The sequence below is a fragment of the Narcine bancroftii genome, chromosome 14 (assembly GCF_036971445.1).
Source record: "Narcine bancroftii isolate sNarBan1 chromosome 14, sNarBan1.hap1, whole genome shotgun sequence".
Classification (NCBI taxonomy): domain Eukaryota; kingdom Metazoa; phylum Chordata; class Chondrichthyes; order Torpediniformes; family Narcinidae; genus Narcine; species Narcine bancroftii.
The window spans coordinates 6846045-6864770 of NC_091482.1; the positions used below are offsets into that span (position 1 = coordinate 6846045).

At 45.1% G+C, this 18726-nt stretch overlaps 1 protein-coding gene across 1 annotated transcript in view; it reads left to right on the forward strand.

Moving 5' to 3' along the window:
* Positions 1-6702: 6702 nt before the first annotated feature.
* Positions 6703-18726, forward strand: part of glod4 (glyoxalase domain containing 4) — a 38728-nt gene continuing 26704 nt past the window's right edge. The window contains exon 1 of the mRNA XM_069911464.1: positions 6703-6884. Coding sequence (XP_069767565.1) covers positions 6859-6884 — 26 coding nt within the window. The 5' untranslated portion in view covers positions 6703-6858. The remainder of the gene's footprint in view (positions 6885-18726) is intronic.

The window sequence follows — 18726 nt, forward strand, 5'->3', positions numbered from 1 at the left end:
AGCGAAGATGTCGGTGAGCTGGAATGCCTACCCTGAAGAACCTTCTCTCCTCTTGTTTAAAAGGAAAGATTGTTCCAGTTCTCCAACACGAGAGGAGGTCTGGGCAGATCGTGGACTAGCATACACTTGTTGGGCCAAATGGTCAGGACACAATGCAATGTTAAACTCCCCCGAGGGCAGGCGCTAAGGAGGGAGCCAGAACCAAAATCAGTGTGTATCGTGGGCATGGAATGCCTGAGGGCCCCACGTGGTTCGAGATGATGTTACTTTGCCCAGCTGCATTCCACGGTTGTCCTGATTCTCCACCTTCCCCACCCCCTCCCCAGCATGTACACACGCAAAGAAAAAACTTGTTCCTTTCCTCTGTTAGGTTTTGGGCGGGAGGACTAGTTTTCACATTGCAGCTAGAGTTTAAGTGGGCTTAAGTGAAAGAGTTGCTGTCCTGTCCATATAGGGCGAACTGCTTCCTCTCTGATCAGGTTCCCAGGAACCAGTGCTGTTAACGCAAGAAGCAGGGACAAACACAGAGGAAACAATGGCTGGATGTATCCTTCACTGGAAAACATGCCGTCTGATTTGCCTTTCACAATGATCAAGCTGTGGTTTGTGGGAGGTGGGAACTGCCCAAGTGTTGTGCTGAGTATCATATTTTTTTGTGATGGGAGAGGATTTAATTGCATGACTAAAGCAGATGGGCTAATAAGGACAACCATGCAAAGGTCACAGGTCAAATCCCCATTGTTCATGCCACAGCTTATTTGTCAGGCAGAGGGAAAGTCAATGGGCCTGGGCTGAAATTTAATTTGAAGCCTGTTTGAGCTCCAGTGTAAACACTGAACTGAAAGAAAAGCTTTCGAGCAAACAGTTCCTTTCGGTCTGGAAGCGGCAGCAACAACTATTTGTGTTTATGGAGTACCTTTTAACCCCGTAAAACATACCTAAGAGCAAATAGGACATCAAACGAGTGCAGGAATCTTGCTTGCAGGGGTAGGTTTTAAACGGAGAGGCAGAGAGGTTTAGAGAGGGAGATTCACGGGTTTAGTCTGTCAGCAGCTGAACACTTGGCTGCTGTACAAAGTGAAGGGAAGGAAGTTTAGGGGAGATGTCAGTGTTTTACGCAGAGAGCTGTGGGCACCTGGAATGCCTTGCCAGGGAGGGTGGGGGAGGCTGCAAATAACGGGCATTAAAGAGTCTCTTTGACAGGCACATGGATGAAAAAAAAAGAGGGTTATGAAATAGGAAGGGTTTAATATTTTTTAATAGAAATATATGGGTCAGCATAACATTGAGGACTGAAGGGCCTGTGCTGTGCTGCAATGTTCTATGTTCTAATGTTCCAATAGTCGAGTGGATGAATTCAGGAGCGCAGAACTGGTGGAGTGCTATATGTTGGGGCCAGCAGAGGTTATAGACACAGGGAAGGATGTGATGCAATGCAATAGGGATCTCCATTTTAATTTCTCGCATCATTTCCACACAGACATGCCTGTCCTCGGCCTCATCCATTACCAGAGAGACGCGAAACATAAAGATGGGGAACCATGTGACTCACCCACATGGCATCAACATCGATATTTACGTAACCCCCACCTCTGTGGTTCCAATGCTCCCATCTTCTCTTTCCCTACTCCCATTCCTATTATAACCATGGAACACTCCTCCTCCCATCCATGTATCTGTCGAAATTCTGCTAAAATGATAAAATTGAGCCCACATTCACTACTTTAGTGTAGAAGAACGAGGGGAGATTTGATAGAGGTTTACAAAAAGATGAGGGGTGTCGTTGGAGTAAATGCAAGCAGGCTTTTTTCCTCACTGAGGGTAGGTGAGATTCAAATCAGAGGACATGGGTTAAGGGTGAAAGGGGAAAAGTTTTAGAGGAACATTCAGGTGAACTTTGCCCAGAGAGTGGTGGGAGTGTGAAACGAGCTGCCAACTGAAGTGGTGAATGTGGGCTCAATTTTAACAATGAAGAAACTTTAGTCAGGTACATGGATGGGAGGGGTGAGGAGGGCTATGCACGGGGTGCAGGCCCATAGGACAAGGCAGAATAATAGTTCAGCACAGACTAGAAGGGCCAAAGGACTGTTTTCTGTGCTGTAATGTTCCATGGGCGCCACATGACCTGCTGAGTTTCTCCAGCACTTCTGCATACGGCACAAGACCCCCAGCCTCTGCTAGTTCGTTTGTTTAACTGGGGAGCACAGTAGCATTGTTCTTATATCCCTGCGCTGGGAGCTCTAGATTAATGATCTGGCGCAGACTGAGAGGTTCTATTTAATTAAGTAAATCTGGATTAGTGTGTGTTTTTTTGATAAGACTAGTAATGGTTTGTTTTACCAAAAAATAGGAAGTTCACTAATTCCCTTCAGGGAAGGAAACTTCAAGCACACTCCAGACTCTCACTCCTCCTGATCCAAAGTGAATACATTATAAATAATGAATGGAAAGGTATGTCCAGAGCGCTGAAGGATTAAATATTAATTTCCAAGAGGCTGTGGAATCGGGAATACATCCACTCGGGGTGAGAAAAGAAATTATTTCACTTCCTTTGAACAGGTTTGTTATTTAGTTAAAATACTTCAAATTCCTGGGTGTCAACATCTCTGAGGATCTGTCCTGGAGCCTCCACATTGATGCAGTCACGAAGAAGGTTCGCCAGTGGCTATACTTCATCAGGAGTTTGAAGCGATTCGGGATGTCACCAAAGACTCTCAGAAACTTCAACAGGTGCCCCATGGAGAGGATTCTGGCTGGTTGCATCACTGCCTAGTACGGAGGTACCAACTCACAGGACCGGAAAAATCTCTGGAATGTTGGTCAATTGGCCTGCGACATCACTCCATCGAGGACATCTATAAGAGGCGATGTCTGAAGAAAGCAACCTCAATCCTCAAGGACCTCCCACCACCCAGGCCATTCCCTCTTCACTCTGCTACCAACAGAAGCCTGAAGACGAGCACTCAGCAGCACAAGGACGGTTTCTTCCCCTCCGCCATCAGATTCCAGGGCATGGGAGCACAGTCTCAGAATTAAAAAGTGCCAATTCCCAACGGAGACGAGGAGAAATTTCTTTAGCCAGAGGGTGGTGGATTTGTGGAATTCGTTGCCACGTACAGCTGTGGAGGCTGGATCATTGGGGGAGTTTAAAGAGGAAATTGATAGGTATCTAAATAGTCAGGGTATCATGGGATATGGGAACAAGGCCGGAGCTTGGAACTAGATGTGAGAACAGTTTAGCTCAGGGAGGTCTCACGGAGCAGACTCGATGGGCCAAATGACCTGCTTCTGTTCCTTTTTCTTGTGATCTTGTGATTCCTGAATAATATTTATTTTGTAAGTGCTGTCACAAAACATGTTAATGGCAATAAATTTTGATTCTAGTGAAGTCAATATGGGAACTAATTTACACTCTGTGGGAGTGACAGCTGTGGTACATTCAACTGGGTGCTGAAGAGCCCTTAATTGCTTTGCAATTGGCTGCACTCGGCCAAGGACAAGCAGCCAATGAGAGAGGAGAGTGGGACAATGTGAGGCAGGTGGTCATTTGATGCAAGCTCTTGGAATGTATTCAGCTGGACTTGGATCCTGGCTTCAAATGCTCAATATTTTGAGTCCAACAGTAGAGGAATTAAAGGGTGAGTTTTCCGTTTGTACTTTTATTATTGGTGTTGGAATCTTCTGCTTCTAATGAAGGCTCCCAGCCTCCTTTCAGATTTTTATGTCAGTATGTATATGACATCACATACAACCCTGAGACTCTCTTTCCTAAGGGCGAGGCAGAATTGCCACTTATTGATGGTGCAAAAAAAGTAAACAGATAAAGAATTGTAAACAAACTGTGCAATACAGAGAAGAAAAATATCAATACAGTGCAAAAGTATGAGTCCTTAAATGAATCTCTGATTGAGTTTGGCGTTGAGGGGTCTAATGGTGGAGGGGGAGCAGCTCTTCCTGAACCTGGTGGTGCGAGTCTTGTGGCACCTGCACCTCTTTCCTGATGGCAGCGGCGAAAACAGAGCGTGCGCTGGGTGGTGTGGATCCTTGAGAATTGCTGCTGCCCTCCGACGGCAGCGCTCCCTGTAGACGTTCTTGGTGCCTGTGATGGCTTGGGCTCTCTTTTGCAGGGCTTTATGCTCCGGGGTATTGGTGTCCCCGAACCAGACCTTGATGCACACTTATCACCACACACCTGCAGAAATTTGCCAGGGTTTCCGATCCATGTCTCAAACTCCTGAGGAAGTCGAGGCGCTGATGTGTTTTCCTCACGAGGCCATTGGTGTGTTGGGTCCAGGAAAGATCCTCCAAGATAGTGACTCCCAAGAAATAAAATTTGCTCACCCTCTCCACCTCTGATCACCCAGTGATCACTGGATCGTATACCCCTGGTTTTCCTTTGTTAGACCCTTGTGGGTTGCTAATTCCTACAAGCCTGGTTCTTGTGATCACTGCAGCAGCTTGTGTAACCAAGTCATTTATCGTTCAAGCACCAGTCGAAGACAGTGCTGGGTGATTTATTGAGTGACTATTGTCCGGCATCAAGATACATCCTGTGGACCTCTTGCTCATCACAGCTAATGAGCAGTATGTGTCACATAACAGTGGAAAAATCTTATCAAGGCCAAGATTGTGGGGCTTGGACTCCCAAGCAGGAAGAGTTCTTTGAAATAGAATTTTGATGGAGAATTCACACACGTTCAGTGTTAATCCCTTGGAGGGTAGACAATTACATTGTTGTTTATACCATGGTGCCATAGTACAGCACATAAACAGGCTCTTCAGCCCATCTAGTGTGTGCTAAACCTTTTGTACCAGTTAGACTATGCATTCTTCACCACCACTGTCATAGAGAAAGGCTGTTCAGCCCATCACATTATGCTATCACATTCCATTTTTCTTTTCTAAATATTTTTTGTTTTACAAAAATAAACAAATACATACTGAACATTTGTAAAATCTGAAACAGATGTCAAATATAAAGAAATCAACAAGTTTTCTAATTTACAGAGAACATCTATAAGGTACCAGAACATCTTACAATTATATCCTGAATATTACATTTTCATTTTCTGCCCTCCCCTCCCACCCCCGGTGCCCATTACCAAGCTGAAGTTCTATAATTAAAGTAGCCCTTGTACCTGGAGTAATATAATAGTGTTGGAAGACAGGTTTTATAATAAAATTAGAGATTCTGAAAGTAGCTCAGGAAAGGTCCCCATAGTTTTGAAACCTTGTGTCTGTCAAATGAACGTCATCCCATTTTTAGGACACAGGATTATATGGGTCGTAAACAAGCCGACTCTTCCATGGTGATCAAGATGTCTATCTATTTGTCTGTCCCATATCCCTCTAAACCAGTGGTTCTCAACCTTTTTCTTCCCACTCACATCCCACCTTAAGCAATCTCTTACTAATCAGAGCACCGATGGCAGATGGGTTACTTAAGGTGGAGTGTGAGTGGAAAGAAAAAGGTTGCGAACCACAGCTTTAAACCTTTCCTTGTCCAATGTCCTTTACATATTCTAATTGTACCTCTTCGTCTGGCAGCTCGTTCTTCACGTTCACCAGCCTCTGTGTGGGAAAGTTTCCCTCAGGTCCCCTTTAACTCTTGTTCCTCTCACGTTTAGTCTCTACCCTCTCGTAAATGGTCTGCCCTATCTAGATCTCAAACTTTTATTGGCCTGTCACCCCTCAGCCTCCTTCACTCATGGGAAAACAGTTTCACCCTATTCTTAATTTGAGTTTAGCAATACAGCACGGTGACAAGCCCTTCCGGCCCATGAGCCCGCAGCGCCCAAATATACCCTTGTGACCAATTAACCCCGTACGTCTTTATAACATGGGTGGGGGGCTGAACCAGAGTACCCGAAGGAAACCCACGGAGTCACAGAGAGAACACACGAACCCTTTACTGATAGTGGCGGATTCAAACCAGTAATAGTGTCGCGCTAACTGGGTCATCTATCAATCTGCTCCCTCCATATATCTCAAGTCCTTCAGCCCAGTGACATCCTTGTGAGTATTCTTTTAAATAAATTTAAATTTTAAACATTTAAATTCTGATAAACACATGGTAAAGGCCTTTCTGGCCCATGATGCCCAAATACCCCGTACTTTATTTGAACTGTGGGAAGAAACTGGCGGTGAGGCCCAGCCCTGTCTGGCCATGTTGATCGACGACCGCCCCCCACCCCCCTGCCTTGAGTGGCTCCGGGACTGCGTTTTCAAGGTGTTCAACCTGAGTGTTTCAAGGAGCTGCTGAACCGTGATGACGGGATGCAGGAGCCCATCGTCCTGCGCTTCCTCAATGACGCGCACGTCGAAGACTGCCCGTCCGTCCTGCTGGGCTTCTGGAGCAGCCACGCTGAACCTCCATGGGTCAAGGCAGACTCTGTAATCTTGCTCTGCTGAATATAGAAAGAAAGGAAACTGAAAAAATGGACATTGATCACATCGTAGACCAATTTGTATCAGTAAAAGCAATGAAGGCGCAGTTATAATTTTCATATCGTGCCATAAATTGTTAATTAAAAGGTTAGCAAGCTTGATTTTTGAGCTGATATTATGGTAATATTATTTAAAAGATGTTTGGACAGGGGTGCAATTTCAGTGCTTGCCATAGGTGCTATTTTCCGTAGATACGCCCCTGGGTTGACTGTGTTTGTTGACTGTGTTTCACAGCTAGGACGTTGACTGTTCTCGCCAGCTGATGTGAGTGATGCTGTGACAGCCACCATTTTAAGGAGAGGGGGGGAATGATTGGCCAGCATCCCAACTGATATCGACCCCTCGAGTGCACCAGTAACGTTATTATCACCCGAGGGTCTCCGTGGGATCCAGCTGTGCACCCTGACCGCCATGTGGCAACTCCGCTCCATCAGCAGGTAGGTGCTTGGGACCATCCAGAGCCTGAGAAAGGTGCTGTGCAAATCTTTGTTCTATATCTGCAGCAAGGAACACAACGGGATTGTTTTTAAGCTCATTAAACACCCTGGAGAGGAAATTAAATTTAAACAGCAGAACGAAGACTTAGTTTAAGATTGATTGGTCACAACAGAAAGCTTGCAGGGAACCAAGCCACTAATATGAAAGTAAACACAGCAGCTATTTTGGGTTTCAGAAGGTGAAGGGTTGGGCTAGCTTAGAACGGGAAAGATACCAATAAGATTGAAAGAGTGCAGACAAGATTTACTAGGATGTTCTCGGGACTTCAGGAACTGAGTTACAGGGAAAGATTAAACAGACTTGAGACCCCGATACCTCTTTCCTGATGGTAGCAGTGGGTACAGAATGTGTGCTGGGTGTTGTGGGTCTTTGATGATTGCTGCTGCTCTCCGACAGCAACGTACCCTCTAGATATACTCAATAGTGGGAGGGTTTTGCCCGTGATGTCTTGGGCTGTGTCCACTACCTTTTGGAGGGCTTTATGTTCAGGGGTATTGGTGCCCCCGTGAGGCAGCCGGCCAGCACACTTTCCACCGCACCTCTGTAGAAATTTGCCAGGGTTTCTGTTGTCGTATCAAACCTCCAAATCTCCTGAGGAAGTAGAGGCGCTGACGTGCTTTCTTCACGATGCCATTGGTGTGTTGGGACCAGGAAAGATCCTCTGAGATAATGACTCCTAAGATCTTAAATTTGCTCGCCTTCTCCAGTCAGAATGGTTCTTCTACAAACAGTCCAGCCGGTTCTCCCATATGTTCATTCAGCAGTGTAAAGAGCACGATATAGAGTTTTAATTAAAAGAAAATCGGTCCCAAGCAAGGTAGCACGAGAGCACTGTTGTGGGGTTTATTCAGGAGCTTGAAGGGTGCAGGGAATAATCCATCTTTAACCCTGTTGCTGTGGGCTTTTGCACATGGGAGCATTTCTGCTGTTAGAGGCGGTTCCCCTGCTTTCGGGCACTGGCCAGGGAGATTTATTATGTGTGGCAATCCAAAGGAATACAAATTTAATAAAACCTGACTGTTGAAACACCCTCCGGGCTACTGACTACAGCTTGTCTCCCAACACACAGCTTAAAAGATGCACATAAAATCAACACCGTTGTTTACAATAGATTTTATAATGGTTTATAGATTCTTGCAGTACATACTGTGGGCAAGTCAATGTGGCAGTTCTAATAAGGCCCTGCTCTTTCCCCAAGTATTTAACCAGACTCCATTTTAAAATGCATGATTATTTTATTAACTACAGTACTGTTGAACAAAAAGTCTGCTGCAGAGCGACAGGGATTAAATAGGTGTGGATCCATCCTCAGCAAGATTGTTCTTGCAAAACAAACTCTAAATGTTAATTGGCCAAAATTCTCCTTGCTGGCTTGCTGCCATCCCAGCCAAGCTTGATAAATGAGAAATCCTGGCTTAATATTTTACCCGCAGTCTGTAATGTAGTTAATCAGTCAGCCGTGGGATGCATTTGTACATCACACTGCCGGCAATAGGCTGGTGTGTCGTTGTGACAATCCAGACACCATCCGTCACGCTGACAGGTCTGTCCAGGACGCCCATGAATCTAGTTCTAATCTCAACCTCATTACATTGTACATCCAACCATCTGCTCCCCAACCCTCCCCCCACCCCAAACACATGCATTGAGAAACTACATTCAGATAGTAAGGGTATGTGGTGAGTTAGAACAAAACACAGGAGCCATCTTGGAGAGAGGCTTCCCTTTGGAAACAACATTTCTTCCAAAAAAAGGTTCTTTGGGTGTGCAATTATTGTCATAAAATAAAACAGAAAATGTGAAGATACATGAAATTTCCTTTAGTCTGCCGTAAGACAGACAAAGATTCACTATCAGCAAAAATTGGCCAGGCACCCCTTACAATCAGAGAGAGAAGCCAAAGAAAGGCACACCCCCAATCCCCAGAGTATAAGGGTTCGCCTCCACCGCTCCCGCAGCCACACGACCTTCAGTCCAAACCATCAGCTCCAGATGCACACCTCCAGCTCCCTGGTTCTGATACCTGGTACTCCTTCAGCCAGTCTTCGGCAGTCTGCGGCCTGGTGTGAGTCCTGTGATTGCAATTGCCAGTGGCCTGTGTCCGGTGTGCTGAAGAAATTCAGCAGGTCATTTAGCAGCCACGGGAAGTGGAGGGTAACCAACGCTTCAGGCCAGAGCCCTTCGTCAAGGTGTGAGGGGAGGAGGAAGGGCCAGGGGAAGGAGCACAGGCTAACAGCTAACAGTGGATATAGGTGGGAGGGTGGACTAGAAAAAAGCCAAGGTGATGGAGGCAGGGGGTAGCTCTCTGAATGGAGGGAAGGGGGTGGGGTGCTGGAGGGAAGGAGAGACAGAGGGTTAGGGAAAGAGAGAGTCACAGGGGAGGGGTTTAACAGAAACCGGAGAAGTTGATGTTAATGCAGTCTGGTTGGAGAGTGCAGTTGGAATATTAGCATTTGTTCCTCCACTTTGCGGGAAGCCTCGGTTTGCCAGTCCATGAAGTCTTTACTGGCAGGAGAGACAGAAACCAGAGAACATGGATTTAAATTAATTGACCATAAGAATTCAAGAGATGGAAGCAGAGATCTGCCAATCCCTGGAGCCCACTCTGTCATTTATTAAAACCATCCTGTTCTGTTTTCCAGCCCAATCCCGACAACCTCCGATTCCTGAAACCTATCAATGTAATTCTAACAATTCCTGAGCTCCCCTCCATTGAAGAAATCTGCCTCAAGACGGCAGCCAAAGTAAAGGTCCCCCATCACCCTGGCGACAATCTCTTCTCACTGCTACGTTCGGGTAGAAGGTACCGAAGTTTGAAGACGAGAATCTCTAGGTTCAGAAACATTTTCTTTCCACAGCTGTCAGGCTCTCGAACCTCCCCTTGTTACATGAATCAGGGACTGCTCCAACTCCACAAAAGGGCTGTCAGTATTATTGTAAGTCGTGTATTTTATAGTAGGTGATGGGACAAAGTGTTAAGCCTTATGCTTATCCAGACTAAACTTCATTTGTCACTTATCTGCCCATATCTATAACTGATCAAGCCTGATCAAGTCCATTGAACAATCCTAGAAACCCATATTTTTATAAATATTTTGAATTTCTATGGATACGTGTTGTTTGTGCATGGGGTGTACAGTATGACTCTGTGTGTGTGCGTGTGTGTGTGCGCACCATGGTCCGGAGATGTGTTGTTTTGTCATGTTGTATATGTAGAATCAGATGGCAATAAGCAGGAACTTGAATTTCCCTTCAGGTGTTGACGTTTACACATCATAATCCTTTCTAAGGTTTTCTGACGTTACATCCTTTCTTCCTGGATATTGCTTAAAATATGCAGAATTTTGTAATCATTTGCCTGTGACTCTCTGGGCCATTTTTTTTAGAAGGTCTGTTAAGAGCTGATCACAGGCTGTGAGTTTGGAGTTGCACGGTATCCAGGCCGAGCAAGGACAGGATTTTAATTACTGGATTCACTTCAATTACTTACTTATGATACAAGCTTTTTATTCTCAAATATTTAATTAACTGTTGGAGTTGGGCCTGTTTCCAGATCTAGTCCTTTACAACGTGGTGTGAGACAAATGTGAGGTGTTGCATTTTTGAAGAACCAACCAAGAAAGGACATACATAGAAAACGGTCGGGCGCTGAGGACTGCAGTAGAGCAGAGGGATCTGGGGATATAGGTAAATAATTTCCTGAAAGTGGCATCACAGGTACACAGGGCTGTAAAGAGATCTTTTGGCATATTAGCCTTCAGAAATCAAACTACTGAGTATAGGAGTTATGTTATGGTACAAGACATTGGTGAGGCCATATTTGGAGGATTGTGTGCAGTTTTGGTCCCCTAACAACAGGATAGAAGATAGAAAGACTGCAGAGAAGATTTACTAAGATATTGCCCGGACTTCAGGGACAGGCTAAACAGGTCAGGACTTCATTCCCTGGAGTGGAGAAGAATGAAGGGAGATTTGATGAGGTATATAAAATTATGAGAGGGGTAGACAGAGTAAATGTAGGTAGGCTTTTTCCACCGAGGGCAGGTGAGATATAAACTAGAGGGCATGGGTTAAGGGTGAAAGGGGAACATTAGGGGGAACTTCACACAGAAATTGGTGGGAGTGTGGAACAAGCTTCCAGCTAAAGTGAATTTGGGCTCAATTTTAACATTTAAGAAGAATTTGGACAGGCACATGGATGGGAGAATATGGACTGGGTGCCCATACTCTGTGGGACAAGGCAGAAAAATAGTTTGGCACAGACTAGAAGGGCTAAAGGGCCTGTTTCTGTGCTGTAATATTCTCTGGTAAAGGCCCTTCTGGCCCATGACCCAGAGCTGCCCAATTACACCCAATTAACCCACTAACCCGCATTTTTGGAGAGGGGGAAGATACTGGAGCACCCCAGGGAAAACTCACACAGACACCGGGAGAGAGTACAAACTCCTTACCGACAGTGCCAGATTTGAACTCGGGTTACTGGCGCTGTAAAAGCATTGAACTAACCATGTCACCCACTGATCAAGATGCTCCTGTTAGACAAATTGCTGATCACTTTTGATTCTTGGCCCCTTTTTTAAGTCTCCCCTAGAAATGGAAAATGCCTCTGTCAATATGACCAAAGATTTCAAAGTTCAGGATATCCAGTCACATGCACTCCCCACGCCCCCCCATCTAGTTTTTAGTGAATCCCCCCTCCCCCACCTCTATCTGGTTCCTCTGCTTCCACCTTGCTTTTCTGAACTCTCCCAGAGGTCTCAGCCCTGCTCTGTCCCTCCCCAGCTTCTCCACCCCCACCCCTTGATATCACCCCTCCCTACCAGTGTCTAGACTTCTGACCCGAAACATTGACTGACCATGTCTCCCCACGGATGCTGCCTGATCTACTGAGTTCCTCATTGTTTGCCCAGTTCACCACCTTCCCTGATAATCTTCACTTTTCAGATTTTCTCGTCAGAGAACATCCTTGACATCACATATAACCTTGAGATTTTTTTTTCCTGTGGGCAAGGCAGAAATACCACTAATCAGTAGTGGGAAAAAATACTGAAGACATAAAGAAATGTAAACAAACTGCGTAATACAGAGAGAATTTAAAAAATCAATAAAGTGCAACAGTACGAGTCTTTAAACGAGCCCCTGACTGAGTTTGTCGTTGATGAGTCTGATGGTGGAGGGGAAGCAGCTGTTCCTGAACCTGGTGGTGTGAGTCTTGTGGCATCAGCGAGAAGAATCTGTTCTGGGTGGTGGGGATCCTTGATGATTTTTGCTGCTCCTCTCTGACGGCAGCATTCGCATTCTCAATAGCGGGGATGGTTTTGACAGGGATGGTTTTGCCTGAGATGTCCTGGGCTGTGTCCAGTACCTTTTACAGGGCTTTCCGGTCAGGGGTATTGAGAAACCTTTTTTTTTTGAGGGAATCTTCATTTCCGGTGTGGAACTTCCTTGCAAACTACTTGGGTTTTTTTTCCCCTGAGTGTTACATTTATTATTTTAGATTAAGCGCAGTATTTCAGGTGTCACATAACCAAATTTCAATCCAAGCTTGGCCTCCACTCCAGAAATAACCTCGAGTTTCAACATCTATGTCCCTTTTTTTTTTTTACCCCCACTGGGATCTCCATCTGGCCCCACGGATTCTAACCCATTTCACTCTCTGCCCATTAAAGGGACACATTCCTCAGGAATGTTTTGAAGAATTTTAAAGTAGTATCGCCGTCCATTTTATTGCAAATCTTTGTCAGTTTGCCAAACCTCTCACTTTTTATTTCCAAATGTCGAGTGCTTGTTTTTAGCCTGAGAGTTTCCAGATGTTCCTCACTAGCAGTTCATTTGCTACCACTGCAGATCTGCTACAGACCCTTTCGCTTCTGCTGGCTCCCAGCCTACAGAGGAGTCTTTGCACCACCTCGACCTTTGAAACTCGGTGCTGATCTTTCCGCCTTGTCTGCTCCACCGGAATAACCTTCTTCTATCTCTACTTTCACCATAATGCTGCTTAGCCAGCTTTGTTAGTGCCCAGATCATTTAGTTGACTATTGGAACATAGAATATTACAGCACAGGCCCTTCAGCCCTTAGAGCACTATATACTGACCAAAATTAAATCAAAGCCCTCCCTACCTTATTACCCTGTATTTTTCTTTCATCCTTATGCCTTGACTGCGTCTCATAAACACCCCTATTGTTCCAGCCTGCACTGGAAATGCATTCCAGACCCCCACGACTCTCTGTGTATAAAAAAAAAAAAAAAAAAACACGTATCCCTGATGTCTCCCCTAAACTCTCCCCCCTTCAATTTGTACAGATGTCCTCCCACCCTGGGAAAAAGGTGCTGGCTGTCAACCTTATCTACGCCTGGAATCTTGTAGACCCTCATCCTTTTCACTCCAAAGAGAAAAGCTAACCTTTCCTCATAAGATATGTTTTCCAATCCAGGTAACATCCTGGCAAATCTCCTCTGCATCCTCCAGATAGCTTCCACATTTTTCCTGTAATGAGGTGACCAGATATGAACACAATGTTCAAGTGGGATCTCAGCAGAGATTTACAGAGCTGCAATATTACCTCATGAACTCAATCCCCAGACTAAGGAAGCCCAGGATACCAAAGGACTTTTTAACTGTCCTATCAACCTGCGTTGTCATTGGCCCATTTTGTGCACATAACAAGTCAATAGATACGATTAAAACAGTGGTTTCAATCCAGATAAGTTTGAGGTGATGTATTTTGCAAGGACAAACCGGAAGGCTGAGGACAGGGTTAATGGTTGGTTACTTAGGAGTGAGGATGAACAGAGGGACCTTGAGATTCAAATCCATACATCCCTCAAAGTCGCCGCACAGGTTGATAGGGTAGTTAAGAAGACCTATGGGATGCTGGCCTCATTAGTCGGGGGATTGAGTTCAAGAGTCAAGAGGTCATGTTGCAACTCTACACATGTCTGGTGAGACCACACTGAGAATATTGTTTTCAGTTCTGGTCACCTTGTTTCTGGAAAGATGAGGTTTACCAAGATGTTGCCTGGATTGGAAAATATGTCTTATGAGGTAAAGATTAGCAGTGTTACAGCTTTTCTCTTTGGAGAGAGGTTACTGAAGAGGTCTACAAGATTCTGAGAGGCATAGATAAAGTAGACAGCCAGCACCATTTTCCTAGGGCGAGAGTAGCAAACAGCAGAGGACATCTGTACAAAGTGAAGAGGTTTAGGGGAGACATCAGGGGCAAGTATTTTTCAACAGAGAGTTGTGGTGGTGGAGTTGGAACAATAGATGCATTTAAGAGTGTGATGATTCCAGGATGATTCCAGGAACGAAAGGGTAATCATACGAGGAGCATTTGACAACTTTTGGCCTGTACTCATTGGAATTTAGGAGAATGAGTGGGCGGGGGGACTCATTGAAACCTTTCGAATGTTGAAAGGTATGGACAGAGTAATGTAGAAAGGTTGTTTTTCATGGTTCAAGGACGAGAGGGCACAACTTCAAGATTGAAGGGTGCCTGCTGAGAACAGAGATGCCTCGTAATTTCTTCAGCCAGACGGTGGTAAATCTGTGGAATTTGTTGCCACAGGCGGTTATGGAGGCTGGGTCATTGGGTGTATTTAAGGGAGATTTGCATGGATGAAAAAAAATAGAAGGTTATGAGGTATGGAAGGTTTTGAGTTTTTTTTGTTAGGAATACATAGGTCGGCACATTTGAGAGCAGAAGGACTGTAGTGCGCTGTAATTTTATATGTTCGTGTCCAATCTGCCCACACTGAACAAAAAGGCCCACTTGCACTCATCCCATCTGCCTGTGTTTTGCCCATCTCCCTCTAAACCCATCCTATCCATGTATCCACACGGTTAGCACGATATCACAAGGCTAGCAATTGTTGGTGGGCCTGGAGTTGTGGTATGTTTTGAACACAGAATGTTAGACCCTAGAACAATGGTGGTCAACCTTTTTCTTTCCACTCGCAGACCACTTTTTTTGTAAATTTTTTATTTTTCACACCATAAACCACATTGACCAAGATACATACATTTTCCTTTTCAAATATATAGTGTCATTTTCTCTCCCCCCCCCCCTTTCCATCTCACCCTCCCTACCTCCCCTCCCATTAATTTAAAGTACAGAATCTAAGCTACATTAAACCAGTCAAACAATGTTGTCACTCAATAAAAATACACAAGAAATTGTTCTTTTCATTTCCTTCTCCTTCCGTTATTTTAGGTGGTAGTTGTCCCCGGTAGGTTTTCTCTATTGTGTTTCATGTATGGTTCCCATATTTGTTCAAATATTTCAATATTATTTCTTAAATTATATGTTATTTTTTCTAATGGAATACATTTATTAATTTCTATATACCATTGTTGTATTCTCAAGTTATCTTCTAATTTCCAGGCTGACATTATACATTTTTTTGCTACGGCTAGAACTATCATAACAAATCCTTTTTGTGCACCATCCAAATCAAGTCCAAATTCTTTGTTTTTTATGTTACTTAGGAGGAAGATCTCTGGGTTTTTTGGTATATTGTTTTCTGTAATTTTATTTAATATCTGGTTTAGATCTTCCCAAAATTTTTTCACTTTCTCACATGTCCAGATTGCATGAATTGTTGTTCCCGTTTCCTTTTTACAGCGAAAACATCTGTCAGATTCTGTTGGGTCCCATTTATTTAACTTTTGAGGTGTAATGTATAGCCTGTGTATCCAGTTATATTGTATCATACGTAACCTCGTGTTTATTGTATTTCTCATCGTTCCAGAGCATAACTTCTCCCATGTTTCCTTCTTTATCTTTATATTTAAATCTTGTTCCCATTTTTGTTTAGTTTTACCATTTGTTTCCTCATTCTCCTTTTCTTGTAGTTTAATATACATGTTTGTTATAAATCTTTTGATTATCATTGTGTCTGTAATCACATATTCAAAGTTACTTCCCTCTGGTAACCTCAGACTGTTTCCCAATTTGTCCTTCAAGTAGGATTTCAGTTGGTAGTATGCCAACATTGTATCGTGAGTTATATTATATTTATCCTTCATTTGTTCAAAGGATAATAATTTATTTCCCGAAAAACAATTTTCTATTCTTTTGATCCCTTTTTTCTCCCATTCTCTAAAGGAAAGGTAATCTATTGTAAAAGGGATTAGCTGATTTTGCGTCAGTATTAGTTTTGGTAATTGGTAATTTGTTTTATTCCTTTCTACATGAATCTTCTTCCAAATAGAGTAGATGATGTAATACTGGAGAATTTCTACATTTTACCAATTTTTCATCCCATTTATATAATATATGTTCAGGTATCTTCTCCCCTATTTTATCTAGTTCTAATTTAGTCCAATCTGGCTTTTCCCTTGTTTGATAAAAATCTGATAGGTATCTTAACACTCGCAGACCACTTTAAGTAATCCCTATGCCATAGGTGTTCTGCGATTAGTAAGGGATTCGTGGGAAGGGAAGGTTGAGAATCAACCCCATTGTTATTGAAATATTTAGCTTGAGAAAAATTGTCATCGGCCCATTTCCTTTTGGAGTTCTGAAACCGTGCACATAACGACTCAATGAGGTCCAATCAAAACTTTTTATTTCCACTCAGTTAAGCAATCCCTTACACATGACATAGGGATTGCTTCAGGTGGAATGTGTTTGGGGTGGGGGGGGGCAATTTGAAAACCACTGTTCTAAACCTTAAAGGAACGCGTCTGCCTCTGCTCAACCTTCCTAGAGAGAGGGTGGTTCTCCTGCCCCACGAAGTTGCTGCAGTGGTCCTCAGAGCAGATCGGGGCGTCACATGTGGCTACAGTCAGCATCACAAAATACTGGATACAGCTCCAGGCCGGGGCAAGTCACTGAATTGCAGGATCTGAAATTCTTAACAGGAGCAGAGACCCCGTCTGTCATTTCAAGATTCATTTATTGACATGAAATTCAACAGAACATGTCATATTACACAACATTTGCTACTGGCAGAAATTGCCTGGTGCCCCTTAGTCCGAGACAGAAGCAAAAGAGAGAGCCTTCGGTGACTGAGTGGTCCTAGATCAGCCTTCAGTCCAAACCATCCACGAACGACCCGAGCTCCAGATCCGAAACGCTGTCCTGGTCAGGAGCCTCCAGCTCCCTCTCACATCCCGGTTCCTACTTCCACCGGTCCCGAGCCAGTCTCCAGTGCCCCACAGCCTGCGTGGGTCTCCAGCCACGGTCACCGTCCTGGGGGTCGCCTCCTCTGCTTCTCAAACGGAGCTGGGGAGGTTGCCCTGTCTTTCTGGGGCCCTGCTCCAGACTTCTGCTTCCCCGGAATCTGGCCACGGCCCTACCATCTTGGGCTCAGATTTCGGAGTCGCAGAATTTTAATAAACCTCTTGTCACCTCCTTGAAAGCCTGTTTGGGGCCGATGGCAGTCGGTTTGGGTGGGTGGTTGGACCCCGCAGGGGAGTGCTGTGTCTCCGCTCCCCGCTCGCACGCACCAGCAGCTATTGCAGGTTCATGGATATCGTCTTCGGTAGCCCCACTTCTATCGGATCCCCCTGCTTCCACCCCTTCTATCGGATCCCCCTGCTTCCACCCCTTCTATCGGATCCCCGTGCTTCCACCCTTTCTATCGGATCCCCGTGCTTCCACCCCTTCTATCGGATCCCCCTGCTTCCACCCCTTCTATCGGATCCCCCTGCTTCCACCCCTTCTATCGGATCCCCCTGCTTCCACCCCTTCTATCGGATCCCCCTGCTTCCACCCCTTCTATCGGATCCCCCTGCTTCCACCCCTTCTATCGGATCCCCCTGCTTCCACCCCTTCTATCGGATCCCCCTGCTTCCACCCCTTCTATCGGATCCCCCTGCTTCCACCCCTTCTATCGGATCCCCCTGCTTCCACCCCTTCTTTCGGATCCCCCTGCTTCCACCCCTTCTTTCGGATCCCCCTGCTTCCACCCCTTCTTTCGGATCCCCCTGCTTCCACCCCTTCTTTCGGATCCCCCTGCTTCCACCCCTTCTTTCGGATCCCCCTGCTTCCACCCCTTCTTTCGGATCCCCCTGCTTCCACCCCTTCTTTCGGATCCCCCTGCTTCCACCCCTTCTTTCGGATCCCCCTGCTTCTACCCCTTCTTTAACTACTCCCATTCTAATCTCTATCTTTCGCAGCAGTCTCTCCCTCTATCTTACTCCCCATCCCCTGTCCAATACCCTGTGGAGTTTAAAAGAGGTCTGCAGATTCTTGGGCCGACTGTCATGCACAAACGGGTTGGAGAATCTCGGCCGGAAAGGCATCCAACCTTTGACGGGTTCTGGCCAAGTTCGTCAAGCGCGCATTTTCTCCCATTGATGCTCTGTGCTCAACCCACTGAGTCCCTCCAGCTGATTTATTGTTGCTCCAGGTTCCTATAGAACCACTGGAGGCGAATCCATGGACACTCAGTAAATCTGAAGGGACTCTCTTTTGCTTCTTATTTTTAGGGACTAATGACGACTCTTTATTTGCCTTGTATCAGACAAAAGTCAAGGTACGTCGTGTATGTGGCACCTTATGTAAGTGATATCTTGAAGGGCTCAGGCCCTAAACGTCAGTTCTCTATCCTCTTGTGGACTCTGCGACGCCCCCCAGCATTTCTGTGTTTTCACTAAATCACAGTGTCTGCAGGCTCGTGTTCCACTCCGTATATCATGTATATTAAATTTTTAATATTATTATGCGACAATAAAAGGAACCTTGAACCTTTAGAGCACCTGCACCCCTCTAAAGGCCCCACCAAGACTGCTCTCAGCACACTTGTTCATTGAAAATGATCCGTGAAGGC